This window comes from Bactrocera latifrons, unplaced genomic scaffold (genome assembly GCF_001853355.1).
Source record: "Bactrocera latifrons isolate USDA-ARS-PBARC rearing strain unplaced genomic scaffold, ASM185335v1 scaffold_64, whole genome shotgun sequence".
Lineage (NCBI taxonomy): Eukaryota > Metazoa > Arthropoda > Insecta > Diptera > Tephritidae > Bactrocera > Bactrocera latifrons.
The window spans coordinates 1,229,244-1,252,020 of record NW_017537312.1 but is presented as its reverse complement, the minus strand read 5'-3'; the positions used below and the strand labels follow the sequence as shown (position 1 = coordinate 1,252,020).

Sequence of the window (22,777 nt, the reverse complement as noted above, 5' to 3'; positions counted from 1 at the left end):
GTCGCCTCTTACGACAGGCATGCCTTACCACGGGTATATTCGGTTTCCCCCCCAACCTGGAGGGGTCCCCCCTACCCGCAGGGGGAATCAGCTTCGGTACAGCCGAAGTTATTTTTTTTGCTTTTATATTATAGATGCAATTTTGATTGAACCAAGGCAGCAGTCAGTCAAAACTCGATTTGCGACGCCAGTTACTCATACAAGTGCAAATGAAAAGAGATTGTCATTTTCAATAATGTTTAGAACATAAATAGTTTACGATTGAAGTATTTAATGCAAAATGTGTTTAATGTCGCTGCGACCAAGTAACAATCAGAAATATGATATTCAGTTATACAATATTACTAGGGTGGCACACAAATTTACTGTTATCTATAAAAGTTCTAACTCTTCTATAATCGCGTAAGCGTTGTCTACGCCAGTAAAGCAAATACAAGTTTTCGAAATAAGGAAAGTTGATATATAAAAGGATATTGTCTTTATTCAAAGTCAAATCCAGAGCATTTTGATGCTACTAAGTCCGGAATTGCTTCTTTAAATTTAAATTTTTTGGAGGAAGGGTAAATCTGGCAATATTACCTAATGAAAGCGCAGTCCGCCCTCTTTTTCATAGGAAGGATAATTTTTCATCACCTTACATTGTAAGGATGACCGCAAGTACTCGATTCCAGCGTGACTACCTTCCATCTTTATTGAAATTCATTGGTGTGATCTTTCTTGAGAACCTTTCTTACTGTTTTGAATCTACATTTGGATATCTTTGCAATCCTCCCTTGAGAAGACTCTAGTATGGTGAAAACTTTCACAAATCCGAATATTCGCATATCTCTTATATTTTCATTACATTAAATGTTAGGTTTTCCAAAAATGATCCTTCTTACACTCATTGTAATACAGAGAGCTAGGGAAATTGCGAGACTTAAGTAAATTGGAAGTTTGCGTTGGTTAAATCCACAGAGTTAACCCTTATGATATGTAGCTTTTGTGGAAAAATAAGCTACCCAAGCCTTATTCAGGATATAGAGAATAAACCTCCAACTATTTGTTGCACCCTCGTACGCTTATGCGCATATTTTGAACACTTTGTTGGTATTTATGTCTTTTTCTTGTTTATGGTAGTTTGTTATGTCTACCCACAATAAAGTATGTAAAATGCTGGTTCGCATTAAATTACCGTTTTTATTGATTTGCTTTTAATAAATTGTTGTCACCCGATGCTTTGACACTTATTGAGTTGAAAAAGAAACCGAATTTGTATGCAAAAACCAAGCAAATATGTTTTTTATACTTGTTGCACCTTTTTCGCTTGCCTTTGTTGCTGTAATGAAGTATTTCAGAAAAAATGCGCTTAAGCGACTATAAAACCGATGGCCACCGGCAGAAATGACAGTTCAACACACTCGAGAATTTCAATTTCGTACGCGGTTACATAAGGCGATCGTGTGCAGTTTTGAATGTCCAATGCAAATGCTAAATTACAAATTCATATGGAAAGATATAAATTGCAATTGAATCTTTAGCTCTTTGCATTTCTTTTTTCGAAGTTTTTCGGAGTTTGGCTTTTTTTTAGCCCTTGACTTTGGAGCGTGGTCGAACAATGTGGCACAAAGAAAGGTTCGCCGTTTGTTTTTGTATCTTTTATAGTTGTTTGCCGCATCAAGATCTAATTAATCAGCGTAAAGTTGCTTTTGACAGCGACAAGTGGACGAGCTGTCACTTTAATTTTTATTTTATTTTGTGATTTTTGACATTCAACTACCTTTGTTACACTTCTGGATTAATTGTTATTGTTATTACTTTTAACAACATAAATGGAGTTTTTGTTCGATTTCAAGTTTACGAAGCAACAACGGTAATAACCTGTCATTAGTGAATGTGAAGTGTATATAAAGACATTGAAGAATTCAACTCATTGGTTAAAAGGTAGAAAAATTATTATAAAACCAAAACTTACATTTTTTACCTAGAAATTTTATATCTTCAACTGTCAGAGCTGTCAAATTTTCTGAATCAGTATAAACAAACCTTACCTTTCTATCTCGGGTTGATGTCATACACCAATGTATTTTTCTGGCAAACGAAGTCTGTCATTGTTGAGTATACAAGTTGACGCTTGCTGGGCTGGACTAGGCTTTACTTTTTCGAGAAATATTAATATCACGTAATTATAATTCAAGGCCTCTTATTTTAGTAATCTTACCACAACTAAAGTCAAACTGTGTTCATTTCAAAGCATGTGGAAAAAATTCGAGGCTCAACTGAAGAGAATGGATGAAAAGGAAACATGAAAAAAAATAGTTAAGTAGAGCAAGTTTTCGAGTCACTTTTTCTAAATTATGTCGAAAACAACACCATCTATTTGGAGTCACTTCTAGTTTTCCAAATTATATATTGAACACCACTTATCCTAAACAAATAGTTAAAGCTCTTAGCTAACCTCAAGTAAGCACTACAAAGCAAATTTGAATACACGGAGAGCTTATATAAAAAGCTATAATGCTGAAGAATAATACCCAGTTTTGTACCTGTACCTCTTATTCCCGTCCCCATTCCATTTCACTTACTGCCAATTTCAGTGCAATTTTTTGTTCACATTGGTGCAAGTGAACAAGTCAAAGCTATCAAGTCACATTTACAACAACAAAGTAAATAGAATTCGTAGAAAATATACTTACATACGTCTTTCGCGAATAATGCCAAGTTGGACTTTGCCTGCCGCGAATCTAAAAGCGTAGAAAAATGTCTGTTAGTTTAAGCTCCTAATAGTCTATGCCAGTTATACCAGTTTATACCAAGTGGTATAAAGTGGTACGGTTGCTTGCTATTATATTTATAATTTTTTATGCCAGTTCACTTTAGTTATGCCAGTTATATGTTCTATTCATTCCGAGGCACGGTTAATCTAAGATAGGTTATATTCGGTTATACCAGTTTCTGTGATTTATAGCAGTAGTTTGTTCAATTCGCTACTTCTCCCTTTTTCTTGAATCGCCAATATGTGATCTGCCTGATGCCATGAATCACTTTATTGGAGGCTGTCCACCATTGCCTGTCCACCATTGTCTGCTAAGCAGATAACAAATGGGCTGATGAAAAAATTAATTGCTGTTCGACGAACAACCGTTCGTTAGACCTGTGATTAGCCTAATTGACTGCGCTTCTATTGAATTGCTCAGCTGACCGGATAACTGTCCGCGCTGCGAACGCTCGGATGCGGTTGCAAATGGCGAGCCTGGCAAAGTAGTTTTACGCCTTACTTTAAATATTTTTCTAGTTTTTTTCAACTCTTTTATTGTTGTTTTTGTTATTCCACTGCAGCTGTTTCAATTATTTATCGCGGCAAATATGATTTTTTGTTGTTGCACCCGCTGTCACAATCGTTGCCCAGCTATTTTTAGACAATCACACATCATTAATTCGTGCAGTCCAAATAGAAACGGCTTTGCTTGCCTATCGCTTGCATGGACGGCCGTCTTGCCAACGCCATCGCCATTGCAGCGGTTCGTTTGTTCGGCCTAATGGCTACATCAACGCATCGGGCACTTGCAACTATTCGCTGTTTCGCTGTTGCCAGCGGCCCCTCATGGTGTGCCAACGAAAATGACAAGCTGCACAAACGCTGCCCGTTTGTTGTCGTTTTCATTGCAATGTAAATGCAATTTTGCCACCGATCGACGATTGCACCACAGCCGCTGGGTTTATGGAAAATTTCGCTACACTTGTGTATATTTATAGCTTGGCGCACTCAAGGCAACGCGGCCGACTGCATTTTCACCGACTACCCATCTTTGGTGGCAACTACGCAGCGCTTATCATTCGAGTATTTGTGCTTATCAGAGACTGCGAATAATTACTTTGCTCGGCAATCATTTAAATAGGCCTTGTATTTTTCCATTAATCAAACAAAAACACACACACGACTACACATACATACATATGTATGTATACTTATACTTTTATTTATGCAAAATATTTCTCAGACTTTGCAAAAATGTATAAGCTTTTGTAGGACTTTGTCCATATGTGGCGCAGGACATTGGCAAAGCTCCAAAGCGTTTTTGCAGGATACTACGCGAAGGCCGCTTGTCATTTTTTCATGTTGACGAGATGTTTTTAAAATAAATAAATAATTATTTTATTCGAAGAAGTAAACAAAAGATAGAATTGAACATTTCTTTTTCACTGCAGGGTAATACATTTCGAGGTTCCCACTTTTTTTAAAGAAAAATCAAACGATTTTTGTTCGAATTAATATTCTTTGACTATTTTGTTTCAAGATTATCTCTTTCAAATTTTGGCCGCGGCTACGTCTCAGATTATCAATCCTTTGAGTTCAATTTCCGAGAACTCGTTTGAGCATTTCGACTGGTGACATTGCCCCCAGGGATGTATCGAAGAGGTATTGTGCGCATAAACTTTATACGTTACATATCCCCACAGGAAAAAGTCTAACAGTGTGATATCACGCGACCTTGATGACAAATCGATCGGTGACAAAACGTGAAATTACTGAAGTATTCTCTCAATAAATCCAATGATTGATGCGATGTGTGAGAAGTGACATCTTGTTGAAATCAAATGTCGCCATTGACGGTTACGTTCTCAACGTTCTTTTCTGGATAAAATGGCACTACTTAATCATTGAGACAGAAATGGGCCTCACCGCTGAAAAAAATTTGGCTCGAAGGCGTCGGATCTTCTTGGAACTTTTCAAGACCCTATTGAGAAAATTATTTCGCTTGGGAAGGCCGAGCGGCTTCAGTTCTTGCACAAACCGTACGCTACCATACGCCAGTCCGAGTTGGTGCGAAGGGTGCCGAATCAGCTCTCAACGGTCTTCGTTTACTCTCCCAGCTACAACTGCTATATTTTATTCACTGCATGAGGTTCACTTGTACAGAAAAGGCTAAAAATACAACAAATGAGAGCAGAAGATGGCATCTCTATATTAAACATTATTATTTCAAATCGTTCAAGTATAACTTTTTTGGAACGCAAATACATGCATTTTGCTGACTAAGGGCCGTTTTCTCAATGCCTGCTTAGCTGATATCTGAAGGGTTTTTAACCGAAAGCTGGAGTCTTGATTTAGTTAGCCTAACYTAGCTAACAGTCAGACAGTGAGAAAACGACCCTAACTGTGTTTTATGTTTTTCGAAGATGGCAACGCAATTGGAAAATAAATTTTCTAATCTGAAAACATGTATTTTTAGGTAGGCGGTAACCCTATCAACATATGTGTAAAAAATGTTGTGTTACTTACTTCTTTTTTTTTTTTATTTAAAAAATTATTTAACATTGAACTCTTAAAAAATGTTGCATGGAAAGCTACGAATTCGTGTCCGTTCTAATAGTTTTTCAACCAAACCATACAGGGTGCTTCAATTAGTGCACACCATTGGAAATTAATTTTGCAGATAGTACTATATGTACGTATGTATTCTGTAGATATATGCATATAAGTACTGTTATAGCGCACATTTATTAGTATATCAAATATCATTCATTAAACTCAATACTCTAAAAGCTTGCGCGTTTGATATTCTATTCACATACTAATAGTGTACTTCATTCTAATTGATGCACTTTCAAAGTCTGGCTATAAATCTAAATAAATAAAGTCGATATTTGCATGGATATATATATACATACATACATATATTTCTATACACATATATACAGTTATTACGTGATATGCCAATTATTTGCTAATTTCAAGGATTTAAATGCTAAATTGAAGATGATACCAGGCAGTGATGGCACGCCGATTAGCTTGACTTTCGACGAGGGCGTCAATATATATACTCATATATATGTATGTAGGTGCGTGCAATATGCACTATATCGTACATATGTACATATATACATTAATGAATATGACACCTTTTAAATCGTTGTTTGAAAATCATTATTGAAAATGCTATATGTATACTGTTATACTTAAAACCCATGAAGCAATTACTAGACAGGAGAGTCAATTATATGACAGCCGTCGAGTACTACTAAAGAGAACTAACTGTTTCGAAAGTACATCGTCGACATTGTATGTATGGTCGAAATCAAACGGCTCGAATAGGATTTCACATACTCTTACTGTACGCAATTTCAGTAAGGTTGGAAGAGAACAAGTAGCTTAACCTTCCTCTCATAGTTCATCAGAGAGTTTCGGAGAGTTTCCGCCTTAATAACATCCACGCAGCACCAATTACAAACCCTTGCTGCTCTTGTTGGGCAAAAACGTCTTTTAATTATTATTAACACTGGAAATAAAATTAGTTTGAATTGGAAATAATCTCATTTTCTACTGAAACTGTCATTTGAAGCAACCAAGTTTACAACTAATGCCTAAACGCCTGGAAGGACGTCTAAAGTTATACTCGTAGTCACTGACTCAATCATAACTAACCTTTGGTGGGCTTTTTTCTAACCTTTGAAGTATTTCGGCAGCTATAATAAGAGCTTTATGGCTCAAATGTAAGAATGTGATTTTTTTCTCGCAACACTAGAGGTTGTCATTTGGGAAGATCCTAGTCTTAAACTTCGCTTTAGTTTTAAAAAATATTTATATCATATCTTCATGGCAGTAACTTAAATCGGAAAGATAAATTAGTTAAGAAAACAGTAGTGTGATCTATTTTAAATATGAAAACACTTAAGGATTGTTAGAAAATGAAAATGGATACAAAATTCCAAAAGAAATTTTAAATTTTCTGCTGATATTTTGTAACGTAGGAACTTTTCGGAAAAGCCTGTTAGAAACCTTTTGAAAAGTAATCCATACAACTAAGTAGATGCAAAATAATTAAATCAACAAAAATTTAGAGAACTAAAATAAAAAGAGTTAATGCCTAATGAATTACACTTGACTGATTCGCTTCGACTTGACACGCCTGTCAACCGAGCCCATGTGAGGCTACGACAATTGGGTATGTCGGCGATTACAATGTCACTTACAAGAGTAGATATAGCGGTATCAGAGCGACAGTTGACACCTATGTACGTCAACACACCTGGTTTTAATGACGATTCAGGTGGTTTTTGGGTGCTGCAGAAAACTTTTGTTGAATAATATTTTCTTAGATAAAATTTAAATTTTTGTTAAACAAATTTCATATTGAAAATGTCTATCTTTCAAATATAATATATTTGTTTAATATAAACTTAATTTGATTTTTTTATTTTACTAAATAAACTAAATACAATATAAGTATACTGTTTGAACAGTCTTTCACTAAAATCAAAACATTTTTGATGAATTGAAGGTTTAATTATTATTATTATTATTTTTAACAAGTAAATTTCTTAAAAAGTAATAAAATTAAATTCCTAAAGAATCTCTGAATCCGTGTTTCAATTATGTGTCGTCTTCATTGCACACCTGGTTTTCTCCCTGAAACTGAGTCATTAAAAATTCTAACCTGAACTATTAGACCTATTGAATATTCACCATTGACTGACGATTGATTGTTGGCAATGACGTATGCATATACAATGTAGTGGCATATAAAAATCTAAACGTATATATACCATATATTTACCTCATACATAATTGATTAGCCTAGTAAATTTTCAGTAATAGATCGTAAAGTTTGTATTATACAACGGAAATGTTTGCCACTTGGGAAAAGACTTACACAAGGAAGTTGTTCTGAGATTTTTTTCAAAAATAGCAAATGTTCCGCTGGATATTTTATAATTGGCGATAAATATAAAAATAATCAAAATTTCCTGAATTTTTCACCAGCAAAGTCATTCGCCATAGACAGAATCCGGTGATAAAAACGTTTTGTCAATCTCATACAGCTACTGTTGAGCCACTATTTATTTGTGTGACCTGGTGTTGTCCCCTTGGAACATAACACTGTGGAACATTTTTGGGCTTATTGTCTGGGGGTTGAGAAATTCCATGTCAGGGTGATGGTACTAGGTCAGTATAGTAAAACCCTCAAAGGGTTTGGCGTTCGTATGTGTTAGTTTGTTTTTTATGACCTTTTAAATTTTTTCCTTATTTGATATGTTTGATATAATTTAAATGTTACTAAAAGGTTTTTATGTCACACCTATTCGTGAGCAATCGAAGCAGTGTTTACATGATAGCTGGACTTGACGATTTCCATTTTTTTTTTTTTTTTTTTGTCGATATATTCGTAAAGGGAGGTCCTCTAAGGGAGTGGTGTATCTAGTAATGCAGGTGTGAGTCTCAGCGCAACGCTTACTGCATAATTCAGTTAATGAGACTGGATCTCCTGACTAAGAAAGCATCAGACACGCTCGACGTTTCAAGAAGAACTATTAAACATTTTTTAATAGAGTATCGGTGATCAGGAATATAAGCTTAAAAGCAGTTCATTCAACTAAAATGCACGACCAATTTTGGTGGCAACACTTAAGGAATAAAGTCATACGGAATTGAATCTTTTGAGAGAGAGGTTTTTGGCAACAACTTTAATGACAAGTTTCGGATATCATCTAGAGAAGGTGACAACTCTTAGCGGTCATACAGAGTTGTAATTTATTTGGGATAGGTTACCTGGCAGTAAATGCGCAGTACCAGATGTAGACCAGTTTCTTTAAGAAACAATCGATTTTTATAATATACATAGGATGTTACGAAAACGAAAAAAGAATTACTCAAATCTTTAACACAATAATCTGAAAACAATAACCAAATGCGTTACAGAAATTTGTCAAATTTTAATGAAAGTTAGAAAGTTGTATAATTCTTGAAGTCTGGCCACACTTAGCACTTCGTTAGGATATATATATTATCTAATTTTGTGTGTTATCAAATATTAATGCCGCAAAAATGTGAAAAAAGTAGTTAAACAATATCATCACCTTCTCATTAACTCGAGTTCATTCAACCGTCCGCCCCTTCGCCCGCCCCTCAAAGCACAAATGTCATTGCCGCAGCTGCAATTTGCGCTCGTGTCGTAATGAACACCTCAAATTCGTTGCAATTACCAATCCGAACACAGCGTTTTATACTACCACACGCCAATTTCGCATTGTGTTTAATTAACGTGACACTAAAAGGCGCTAATTACTAACTCGACAGTGGCGGCAGGTAAACAACATTTGCGTTGATACCAAAGTATATAGGCAATTGCATACACATTGCCAATTAAAAGCCAATTTCTATTGACACAACAACAAAGCAGTGTTTACACATGAGTTTTCCAAGTCATCTAGCGCCTGGGCAATGTCGGATAATTACGCGACTTCAGTTAAAACGAATACTATATTTACGGCTAAGCGAACTATTCGAACTCGAATTCGAACTAAGTGGAAACCACAAAGTCATAAGTACGAGCTTTGGAAAAAATTACCCACTCCCCCCCCCACAACATAGAGCATGCGCTTAATGAGTCACGTCCAGCTAGTGCGGTACGAACGACGACGTGTGGGAAACCGGGCCAAAGATCAATGATCGCAGCGTCGCGTTAGAGGTATTAGACGCATACGACGTGCGCTGTACGGGGTAAAACTTTCATTTTCATTGAAACCGCATGGCGGCAGATAAAAATGTGTTACAAATGAGTTTTTCTATCGGTACGAGCGGGTACGCTAGCGATAAGTGTCAATCAGCAATGAATACACACATACATACACACTATAGAGACCGAGTTGTAGTATACGAGTGAGTAAGTGCATCCGCCCGTCAGCCTCCAGCCGCCCAGCTGCCCGTCTGCTGCCTATTTATTTACTTAACTGTCGCTTTGGTGGCAGTCCGGCGGGTTTGGCTCGCAGCTGTTGGACTGACAGCTTCGATTATCCGTCGATATGCGCCGAACACGCTAAACGTATGTAATGCCAGTGATTTACACGAGATTCACAAAGTAAAACAAAGCGCTATAAATATGAATGAATGATCACCGGCCGTCGACAGCCGCGCCACCCGCGCCACCCGCTTGCACGGCGCCAAGTGGCTGGAATCGGAAAAGGGCGTGCGGCCCGTAAATTGTCGGGTTATTAAGACAATCACATTGCGAAAACAGATAATTTATTGTTAACACAATTAGCCATAATTTGAGCGTTAAGCAGGCAATGCCAGCGAGGCGTTAAATCGGCAATAAATGCCAGGCAATTTTTATGCACGATTTTTCGTTCTCAGTTCCCACTGCAATCCCACAAATCTACAAATGCAACTATTACTCAATATCCAGTTATAACAGCTAGTAAAACGAATTTCTTTGGGAAATATTTCACATCATGTAATTTATGATTAACAAATTTGACTTTTTTTATTTTCACAGATTTTTTACCAAAATTTTTTTACCAAACAACGAAAAGGACGTTATTTGAAATTCCATAACAAAGAAACCCGAAAATAGACTCGAAGTCGACTTTGATTAATTGCTAAACGAAAGTTAAACTCACTAACCTTGACTCCACTGACTTTGACCGCAGACAGTTCCACGCGCGCGCCCGCTCCTTTTTGATACAAAATGAGTATTATCGATAGCGGACGTTATCGGCTGCGCAAAGATTGGGCCAGCGCCTCCATACCGTCATTGGTCGACATCGATGAGCATGTGAGTGATGAGGTAGAGAATTCGCTGAATATTACCACACCGTTGCCGCCACCAAAGCCGCCACGTCGCAGCTCATTGGCCTTGGGTTTGTTCTCAAGCAAAGGCGATAAGAGTCAGAAGCGACGCAGCTCGATTGCAGTTTTTTTACGACGCGACAGTAATAAGGTGAGTTCACATTTATTATATATTTGAAGGTTGGTGTGGAAAAATGTTAAGAATTCGGTCATCGGAAGTGTGTCCCAAGTTTTAGCTGATAGCATTACCTTTGACCTTTACTTGAAATATTTGTTTTGCCTGCATTAAAACTTACCGATCCAGGTTAGAACCGAAAAAACAGTTCTTGTCCAATACTAAGGATCAATTCCGGTATCGCAAAACCATATGTCGTTTGCATAATAGCAAGTGCCTTGAAAATGACTCGTCTAACAGATCTTTCCCTATGGTCCTACATACATATATCGTCAAAACTCCATAGCCTACTGTTAGATGACTTCGACGATAGCCTACTTTTCCAATTAAATAGATTGTAATTAACTGCTATACTATTAACTAGAACGGGCATATACATATGTAGATGTTTTTGAAGAAAATCTCTCATATCGCCGAATGGTTCCCTCTATACACGCATATTTATCTAACGTGGATATCACATTCCAAAAGTACCGGGGCTATTATAAAAAAATCTCAGGATTCTTCGTTCAGATATTATTAGAGCTCCTTTTTGTGGATATAACTTGATTAGATCATTATTTCTCATAAACTCTTGGCGCTCATATTTCAAAAAACTGATCATAGGGTGCCAAAGCCATCCTAAAAATTATTCTATGTATTATGTTTGAGGATTTCATAGCCAAATATGTATTAATAACTAGTATGTACTCTCTAAAAAGTAACCCATAAATCCAGAGGAAACCCTTAGTTTGCAAGCACTGTCTCCTTACATTGACAATGAAATATTCCTATGAAATATCAAACCATCTTTTATGCTTTCAATTGATATTATTCTCTTTTCCGTTTGCAGAATACAACCAAAGATTCATATGAATCAGCTGTGAAACACGAAAAAAGCGATGGCTCAAACACACCCGCTAGTCCGGAAATTTCCTTCAGCTCAGCGGATCATGTGCGTGCCTCATCGCCCAATGAACCGGGCAAAGTAACCTATTTCGATGATGGCTCTAGCCTAAGACCCATTGTGAAGGGTATAAATAATATTTACGATTCGCCCGTAGACAAAGAGCGTAATCGTCGACGACGCAGTTCACTTCAAGCCAAATTAGAGCGCCATCGTCGCAAGAATAACGACATCAGTCAATTGAGCATAGACAACAGCCTGCCAAGCGGCTCACAAAGCGATTTGACCAATGGCAGTATGGGCGGCAGCGCCATCGGCGCATCGTCGGGTGATCTATCTGGCGGTGATATCGATCCGCATCATTCGGCATATTTTCCGCGTCAGAAACGTCATTCGTGGTGGAATATTTTCGTGCCAGACAATTTGAAGACCAGGTGAGCGGGAGATAATGAATCCTTTTATAGATTCTAATCCTTTATGAGTAACAGAATGGGGCACTAAACTAAAACCGTTAACCAGATAACCGTGTTATGTGAATTTAAAACTGCTAATAACTGCGAATATACCGCCCTCTTAACTTTGTAGATCCTTTAATCAGATTTGGTGTTCACGTTGCGCTGTAAACCCGGGTTTTAAGTTCGGACTATGGTATTTAACTTTTGAGAATAAGAACCAATATGTATGTATAAAAGAAAATTATTTGAAATCGCAGATTTTGAGAGTTCATAAAGGGATGCAAAAAAGTACACTAAATTCAACTCGGTACCATTAAATTCCTATATTAATAGCAAAACAATTCTGATATAATCCGTAACACAACATCTTAAAAACGAGTTTGTAGCGCAACGTGTTCTTAATTTTATAGAAAATAACCAAGAAATCTGTTGTTGCAATGCTAATAACGGCATGCGCTGGTGGAATTACCGAACGAAGTGTACTGGAATGCCATATTGTAAGCTTTTACTCTAATTATTCTTATGGTTGTTCTTATTTTTGTGCCTGTTTTGTGCCCTCTTAAGGGACTCTAACCGGGTTCAGCTATATTTAAATACAGCTCTTCATTGGCTTGAAGGCGCAACCACACACATGAATGACTAACAAATATTAACTTGTGCAAAGTGATGCTGCCGGGTGCAAAAAAAAAAAAAATATGCACGTGTTTAATTGAATGTGTTAAAAAATGTAAGTAGCTTCCTAAGTGGGCATATATTTTGTACGTGGGAATAACCAGCATGTCGTTGGCTTGCGAACGCAGTTTTTTCCGAGAAGTTTAAGAAGAAATGCGAAAGAACCAGTATTTTTGCACTTTAGCGACTTCGGTTCCCGCTTTTTAAATTTTGATGCAACTTTTTTGGTATATTAAGTCGTGTTATGACATGAAATGCATGTGCACTTGAGGGTGTGCCACACCTCTTTATATGGGTATGTCGGTTGTGGTTGCATAATTGAATATCATCTTTCTTTTAGTTTCACTTATGACATTTCTCCTCATCACGCAAATGAGGGCCGCTCGTTTGGGTGTCACGGCTGCTTTTTGTGTGTCCGGAAATGCTAAAAATACGAATTGTACGATCACAAAGGAAAACCGTAAATGGCGTTCGTAAATTACTCTACTCTGTAGAGATCGTTATGAATATTTTCTTATTTTTTAAAGATTTTAAACTTTTTATGTTTGAGTGGGATCGTTTACGTTTGACAAGATTTATCACTCAAATGTCAAGATTTCGGTGCGACAAACTTTTAATTAAGTCGTAAAACTACACATTAATCCCCAAAAGGTCAACATTATGAACTCCCCGAATGTTTGATTAACGATAACCACAGAAAATGTTAACTTAAGAGATATTTTTCTGTTGGCAAAGCACACACCAATAATTACTAACAGAACAGATATTTAGAATGTACTGCATAAATTCTTTAATAATAACATTTCGTTTTATACTCATCAACAACCAAAATCATCTTCAGAAATACGTCTAAGTGTGATCGTCTCACGAGCTTATACTATAGCCTCGCAATTACTCAACATGCCTCTGTTTTCACATTGGTCGTAACAGGTCTGATATTACTTTAACCGAGCAAGGTCTGTCAAATTGTTTGTATTCTCCAAGGTAGTTGAGGGAACTTTTTCAGCGTTACTATAACTTCGGTCGTTGAGGCTTCAGCTTCGAATCATTAAAGAAGTAGGTTAAAGGGCGCGTTAGGTTCCAACTTCCATTAATACATAATTCGAAGAGAAGATATCGCTATGCTAAGAACTAAGTTTTCTTCTATCCATTTCCGATATAAATCAATCTTTGTCTATATTATGTGTTAAGTCAGTGCACCATATTAAAGACGCTCTCTAGGTAAGAGAATCAAAACCGTTGGCGGTTCCTTACAGATATTCCTTAGAAACTATAAATTCCACATTTGTAGATAAATTTGCTTGATTTTTGACTTATTTCCTTTAATAGTTGAGACACAGTCGTCGTAGTCTTCATTTTTATCATTTGAGGCAAATTAAAGATTCCCTCGTTTATTGGACTATGTATGTAGGAATTTTAATAAAAAGTCACTTTTTTCCGATACACTTCTTCGATTTACTCTATTCATTGCATAATTCTTCATTTGCGATATTATATAATATAATATATAAATATACTTAAGATGCTAAAGCCTTTAAACTTTAAACACTTTGCCTTTATAAACTCAAATGGCTGCCCTTTGGCGTGGCGGCAATTCAATTCTAATCCCTCTATCTATATTCATCCATCAGACGTAAAAAGATGGCTGAAAGCTTTTGATGTTCTCTCTTTCTATAAAATCAAAAGTAAGCATCTTCTAAATAATATTGTTGTTGTTAGGTTTGGATTAGGTTCGTAGGGTTGATCCAAAAATGATAGACATCACTCGGACAAAAAGTTGTCCCTTGTGATCCTCAAACGACTTTTGAGATCACCTTCGCTAAATTCTCGAAGTTGTGTCTATCGAGATATTTCAATCTCAGTCTGGCAAAAGACTGACCATAGAGGAGAAAATGATAAAATGATTCACCTCGCCTTCCTCTAACGGCTTTAACAAAGAGCGTCCGACAAAAAAGTTAGTCAGACCGCGCGTGTACCATTGAACAGTCCCACTGAGTGCAAATAGTTGGTTTATTTTGGGTCAGAAAGGTTAGGTCAAGTTCTGGTTATTATCGACTGCCTGCTAAGCTCACTGAAGCAACATATGTAGGTCCAGCACTATATCCCAAGAGGACTTCGGACTACTACTGACTCGCTTCCAATTGGTTGTTATTATTTTTATGGAAATTGATATGATAAAGGTAACGCCTGTCAAACGATCAATTCAACTAATTACTCAAGTGAAACTATCCATATATGAATATTTTTCTATATTTATTTAAATCTGAAGGTATGTACAGTTATATAGTTTCCTTTATCTCTTGAAGGCATTTTCCAATTAACAAGTGCAATTGTTGTAAGATGTAATCAGAACTGAGTGCAAACCGGCTCTTGTGCGCATTTAAATATATATTTAAGTATATATGTATGTACATATATTAATTTTGTTTTTCACTCATTTAATCATCTAATGTATGTAAGTATGTAGGTTTACAATATGCACAGATCTATCATGATTATTGACCTGATGCAACGATTACAGTTAGCCACAATTGCTCGCCACACAATGTGTTAATCACTCAAGTGTAACGGTATTTGCTAGCTGTCAAACGTAAAACAATTTTTGCGCAATCTTTTAAGATCCACGATATAAATATTGAATATGCATGAAAATTCTTCTTCTAGGTTCATATGTTATTTGGCGCATAAAATTCATTTCATAATTAAGTAATTTGTAGCAAAATACATAAATTAATACTAATTTGCAAAATAAATTAATATCAATTAATTTGTTCCACAATAATCGTGACACAACTTACATACAAAGTTGATGGAATTCGCATAAAATTAACTTAATTACAATAACACAATTTATTCAAGGCTTCCAATCAAGCGCCATTTATTAAGCGCCAATAAAATGAAATGATGAATTATATTAAATTTGTGGAGTACTAATAATAATAATAATAATAATAATAGTAATAATAATAATAAGAGAAAGAACAACAACAATGATTCTAAACGAGCAAGCAGAAACAAATACCGGTTAAAATGGTAAATTACAATGACAATTTCAGTTTAAGGAACGAGCGTCTTTCAAAGCACTTACATATATCCACAACACCCGAAATCAATTTGATCTGATTTGAGTTCCGCACCTCTTCCTCTACAGTTACACGGTCAGGAAGTTGCTACCGAGTTTATCACACAAACTGCTTGTCAAAATTGACATTAAAATGAAATTAAACAAGTAAGGAAGGGCTAAGTTCGGGTGTCACCGAACATTTTATACTCTCGCATGATAAAGTAATAATCGAGATTTCAGGCGTGGTTGTGAACCGATTTCACCCATATTTCGTACATGTCATCAGGGTTTAAGAAACTATTATATAACGAATTTCATTGAAATCGGTTAAGTACTTCCTGAGATATGGTTTTTGGTCCATAAGTGGGCGACACCACGCCCATTTTCAATTTAAAAAAAGCCTGAATGCAGCTTCCTTCTGACATTTCTTCCGTAAAATTTAGTGTTTCTGACTTTTTTCGTTACTCGGTTAACGCACTTTTAGTGATTTTCAACATAACCTTTGTATGGGAGGTGGGCGTGGTTAATATCCGATTTCTTCCTTTTTTGAACTGTATATGGAAATGCCTAAAAGAAACGATTGTATACAGTTTGGTTGACATAGCTATACTAGTTTTCGAGAGAAAAGTTAGTAGGGGGCGGGGCCACGCCCACTTTTCCAAAAAAATTACGTCCAAATATGCCCTGTAATAAGTTACAGCTTGCACGGACGGACGGACAGACAGACATCCGGATTTCAACTCTACTCGTCACCCTGATCACTTTGGTATATATGTATAACCCTATATCTGACTCTTTTAGTTTTAGGACTTACAAACAACCGTTATGTGAACAAAACTATAATACTCCCTTTAGCAACTTTGTTGCGAGAGTATAAAAAGAGGCCAAACATGGGCCAACAACTTTTGGACTTTGCACCACGATAACGCACGGTCGAATATTGCATTGATTAGTCGTGAGTTTTTAGCCAAATTGTCAACCAACCTTATTGACAGTTGACCGGTCGAAAGAAATTAGGAGTACACCAACATCGACAATCGAAGATAAGTTTCAACATAACCTTGATTTTTAGCCTGGCTTGACTTTCAGCTTTGGCTCACCTTTGCCTTGATATTCGACCGATTAATCGCCTATTTCCGGTCGAGAGCAAAGATCCAAGCCTCATTGCCTGTAATACTACATTTCATGACATCCTGGTAATCGAAAAGTATTGTTATGCTGTTTTTCGAAAAAGTTAATTGATTTTGGAACCTATCATTCTTTTACTTGTCTTACGCCTAAATGATCTTACTAAATGATTTTCATTGATCCTTTCGATATTCCAACAGTAACAGCAGTGAGATCTCGGACTTTTAATGGTCGATTCTCGAGCACCAATTCCTTTATTTTATTGGCGTCCATTCCTAAAAAGCATGTATACTTATATTATATTGAAAAAATTATTATTATTGTTGTATAATCACATTCCTAAAATATGCAAAACAGTCTTCAAATATTTTCTGCACACAACTTCGATGAATAGCAATCAATTTATATTGCAATCAACATCGGATAATTAATCTGTAAGCGATCATTTATTTCAATTCCACGATGTCCCGGTAAAATTCCATACACAAATGCATGTATGAATAAATTTTCTTCAATTTCAATACTCTTCAATTGTAGATACGTAAAAGTAATGGCACGTAATTGTAAATCTTGTAAATAGCAACGAACTCCCACGTGAACCACAATAAAAAGATGCAGCTTTCCACGCGAGGTGGGCACTTACCGTTACTATTTATGAAAATATTTGCACTGCGAACTCGCCTACCATAAACCGAGCGAAATGCCTTATATGATAATGAATGCAGCAGAAGCATCGGCAGCAGCAATATATTGTTGGCGATGGCAACAGCAACTCAAGAGCATACGAGTAATTGTAAACAACAAGTACTTACGAGCATTGAACGCCGCCTGCATCAATTAATGAACGCACCAACGATCAAATTGAGTTGCGAACGCGAGTACGACTGCACGTGTGCCTCGAATGCAACCGTGTACGCAGCATATGGCGTTGTTTGGCGACAAACAATAAATATTTGAGTTGGCTATCAGCAATTCTAGAGAATTATGAGCAGCTGTTGTCGTTTTTATTAATTGCTAGAGTAGTTGTTGTAATTAACAGTGGGCGAGAGTACATCTCTTTGCCAATTTTGTATGTATCATCAGAAGTGAGCAACAACAATATTTTTAAGTGAACCGTGTACACCTCATTAAAATTACAGTAATCATTGACTTTCAGGGGACAGAAATTGGAGTATATAAATCGCAGTTTTGCAACAATCATGTCTGCTCTCCATTTTTTACATATTTACAAATATATTTCAAATAGGTGGCAGGCTTATCACTTGTTAATTTTGAGCCAACCAAAAAAATAAATGAAATCCTCTGTATTTTGGATAAAATTTAGCGGAATCTAAAATGACCGATTATCTTAATTTGAAGTGTAATTTGATCATCAAAATATTTATTTCTAAGATAGATAAACATTTTGCTGGAAACTTAGTATTCTCAACATTTTTGTGGGAAAATGTGTTATAGTTATTGATACATATTTATAACTATCGATTTCAGTGACAACATGTCGATTGAAAATACGTATCACGAATGGTTAAAAGCAAAGTCATATCGCTTCTAAATTTCATTATAAATTTATCGAAATTTCAAATCATCGATAAATATTTTATTTTTTTTATGGAAGCACACTTATATATGACACAAGAGAATTATGTCGAAGAATTTGTATTGTTGTTTTTTTTTTTTAGAAAAATGTTATTTTTTTATTACTAATTTTTATAAATATCGATTTATGGAGCAATATATTCATTTAATTTAAACCTTAATTTTTATAGCGATAAATAATTTATTTGGTTATCGAAATACTAATTGCTATGAAAAAAAGGAATTATGTCGCAGAATTTGTATTATCGGATTTTTTTTTAATATTCTACTGTTATCGATAAATGTTTATACAAACCGTTTAGGTAGCAATATATCGATTTTTTCTGAGAAGTTTTATCACAAATCAATTTATATCTCATCTAATTTTCATTAAAATTTTATCTAAAGTTATCGATAGTATTTATTCTAGTATCGACAATATTTTTGTTATCGAAATTTTTTTTTCGTGAAAATTAATTATTGTTGATTAATGAGTGAGAAAAATATGGTACCGTTATAAATGAGTTTTGACAACTATCGATTTCAGCGTCGATTTATTCTGAAAAGTTCTACCACAGTTATGACAAACCATTTTAACGAGATTTATATAAATATATCTAGTTGGGTCTAAAAGCTGCCCGGTAAAGTGTGTTATTGATAAAGAAGTGGGTCATATAATCATTGATAAGCGAAATTCGGCACTGGAAAAGTATTGAAGTTCAATACTTATTCATATTTTTCTTTACAATTTCAGCTTTTGTTGTCGTTAGCAATGAGTAAGGTCTGCAATTAAGTAACAATAAACGAAATATAATATGTAATATAATATAATTTTGCAATTGTTTCACTATAAGTACCACTTCTAGAAGTGAGTCTATCGACAAAAGTAGTAATATAATACAACCAATTGTGACATAAAACATTGAGAGCTGTTGCCAAGCGTCCATATTTGAGGTTATTGACATTGTTTAGATAACAGTTATGTAATGTCACGTCAACAGCATGCAAGTAATCATATTCAGTCAAACAAGTACATACACACAACTTCATATTTTCCGAGATCCCAAGCGCGTATTCGTATTTTTTCAGAAATGTTTACTAGGAATTCGCTCTCGCACGCATTTACACCAAGCAAAATCACCGATTTCTTGTGTAATTTCAGTTGTCTAACAACCGCTTTGACCAAACATGTCTCGATTCATTTTCAGCAAAACTGAGTGGCTACATGACTCGCAGCTAATTCCAGTTTAAAATTTTCTGAGAAGTTGTTCAATAGCCTTTAGCAGCTGGATTCTTCTGAGGAGGTTTCAGTATTAAACTTTTCATACATTTTTACTTACATATATTTTTACATCTGCATGTGTTCGTCAACTTTTTATATGTTGTATGTACAGCAATCTGTTAGGAAAAATCTAATCGTGATTAACCTTCTTCAATAAAATGTAATGTTTTGTAAAATTTTGAAAAATTCGCTTCAAGAAGCCATTCTTACCCTTTTTGAATCCCAATATTTTGAGTGATTAAGTTAATCAAATCAAGGTTCATAGTTCAACTTCGAAAAATTGATGCCAAATTGAACGAACCCGTGTTTGGGAACCTTCGGAAGATACTTCCTTAAATATAACTAGTCTATAACTGGTTTTGGCGATTTAAACTGGAGTATAGAAACACACTTAATACAAAATGAAGAGTTAGCCCTCTGCTAGCGCTGTAAAACCTCGACAACTAATTATTATTTGAAATTTTGCACAGAACTAAGTTTCTTGAAAATAACACGACTAAAACAAGCTTAACTTAAACAAATGAAAAGTGAAAGTATAAATAGTCAGACCTCAAGTAGCTTGCAAACACTTTCCTTCAGAGCAGTTGGGTGCTTCCTCTACAGCCAGTCCATATATTTATATCAAACCAACAATTTTTGTTTGAAAAAAAAAACAATATACAAACGTTGTAAATTGTTGTTGTGATTTATATACCAACAAAATATGTACATAAAACAGCTGCGCTAATGTGTAACTAATAAACACATCACAAAATGCAAACAGCAAATTCTGCGCGTTCGCGTCATTTGCACAGCAAATATCGTAAAAAAGTAAAAACGCGAGCAAAAAAGGCAAAACACACAAAAACAAAAAAAAAAAAAAAAAAAAAAAACAAGTAACTTTGCGCTAATATTATCGCATTTCAAGACTCTGCTACTGCTTTGCGGTTTTTCTTTAAACATTTTTTTTTTATTTACTACCATTTTTTGCTTGCGGTCGTATACTTTTCAAAATTTTTTTTTTTTACTTTTATGTTGTTTATATTTTATATATTTACCTGCCTGTTTCTACAAAATCAACATTTTTTATGGCAAATGCTGAAAGCAACTGTAATCATAAAAGCGAGGGAAAATAATCGAAAAAGTTAAAAAGTGTAAATAAGTGGCAACAAATAGCCAAGTAGTCTGACATACTTACGCGTTATGAGTGTAAATAGTACGGACTCTTGCTGAAATTCGTACACAAAAAGAAATATGATGTTACAAATGTATTTTTGTATATGCCGCCACAATTTATAGCCATCGATAAACAATAAACACTTCAGTTTTATTGGCCAGACGACACATTTTTGTACTTTAAATTTGAAAACATCAAGTACTGATACACTTACATATGTACATGCATATGTGCGCATGCATGTATGATAGTGTGGCTATGTACTATATACCATTCGGCGCAGACAACGTATACGCCGTGTAGTGCCCAACTGCTGCTGCTGCTGCTGCTGCTGCTAGTGTACAGACACTATCCAACAATATTATTCAAACCTTTACTTTAACTCTCTTTTCACTCTGCTCAATGTTGTTATTACAAATTTATTTCTGAAGCTGCACTTTCTACAGGTATTCAGGGGTGTGAATAATATTGCTGCATAGTGTACGTGTTGAAGCAGTTCTACGTATCTGTAAACAGCAACAATATATACATACTTAATTTTTCAATTTATAATTATTTGGAAACCGCTGGTTAGTAATGTAACGTTATAATTCACTATCCTGGATTGGCAACCCTAAGCTGAAGTGTTTCTAAAATGAGCGCTAAACGACATACATAAGTACATTTAGAAGTGAACACAATTTTAAAATATTGTAAGTGATTTTCGAATATTATTTATTAATTTAGAAAATGATTACCGATTTTCGAAAACAAATAGATATACAAATTGTTTTCAAGTAAAGTCGGAAATTCGAAGTGCTTTACAATATTTTTCGAAGCTGAAGTTAGAATATTCGCACTTGCCGTGCACAATATACATATTTCAACTATACCACACAATATTTTGAAACTACCACAAAATCGATTTCGATTACATTTATCGAAAATTATCTAACTTCAATTGGAGTTATCGATTTTGAAATATCGATAATTGAAATTCGAATGAGTTTAAAAAAATCCTCAACACTTTTTATTAGATTTTAAATTTCAAGAATAGTAACTAATAAAAAACAAATAATTTAAAACCGATTTCGATTACTTTTATTGATATTTATCGAAATTAAATCGAATGAATCAATTTTTAAACTTCAAATTTTCGACATTTCTATTACAAGTAACATACAAAGAGACCCTGAACAATTTCTACTGAATTTCAAATTGCTGCTCTTGTTGTTGTTGCCAACATAGTAATTCTTGCTGTTTGGCTTTCCTACTTGTTTTATGATGTCAAATATTTTGATGATCTAATGCATACATATGTACATATATTGTTGGTGTCAGCTGATAAGAATTATCTTAATTTAATCGAGCTTCTTCAAGCCAATATTAAACACTTTCTTTTCACTGGAAGATGGCATTAATATTCTGCTTAGGAGTACAAATCTTAGCGACCGAACTTCACCTGACAGCATTAAAGTTCAAGAAGTTTAAAGATCAGCTCAAAAAATTTAATTTTCTTTCAATATGTTGACGTAAGCTTAAAGTATTTTGGAAAATTATCATGCACAAATTTTATGTAAATGATAATCTTTAAAAAATAACACTAAATCGATTCATAGATTAATAATTTTCTCTGCAATGTTACCCAGTAGTGAAACTAAACTGTTTAGAGGTTTAAGAAATTTCAAATTTAATGAATAATACGCAAAATACTTTCAAAAAAGAGGGCTTAATTGTTTTTGTTCGAACTAGTCAAGCGGATTAAACAATCGAAAGGAAGAATTGATTAATTTTTTTTTTTTTTGTTAAACACATTAAAATATTTGTACTATAAGCTGAAAGCAAAACATATAAAA

At 35.0% G+C, this 22,777-nt stretch overlaps 1 protein-coding gene across 7 annotated transcripts in view; it reads left to right on the top strand.

Moving 5' to 3' along the window:
• Window positions 1-22,777, top strand: part of LOC108975358 (TLD domain-containing protein 2) — a 186,220-nt gene that overhangs the window by 28,798 nt on the left and 134,645 nt on the right. For all 7 annotated transcript variants that reach the window (XM_018943782.1, XM_018943772.1, XM_018943775.1 and 4 more), the window contains exons 3-4: window positions 10,257-10,700; window positions 11,557-12,044. In XM_018943782.1, the coding sequence (XP_018799327.1) occupies window positions 10,449-10,700; window positions 11,557-12,044 (740 nt within the window). In that variant the 5' untranslated portion in view covers window positions 10,257-10,448. The remainder of the gene's footprint in view (window positions 1-10,256; window positions 10,701-11,556; window positions 12,045-22,777) is intronic.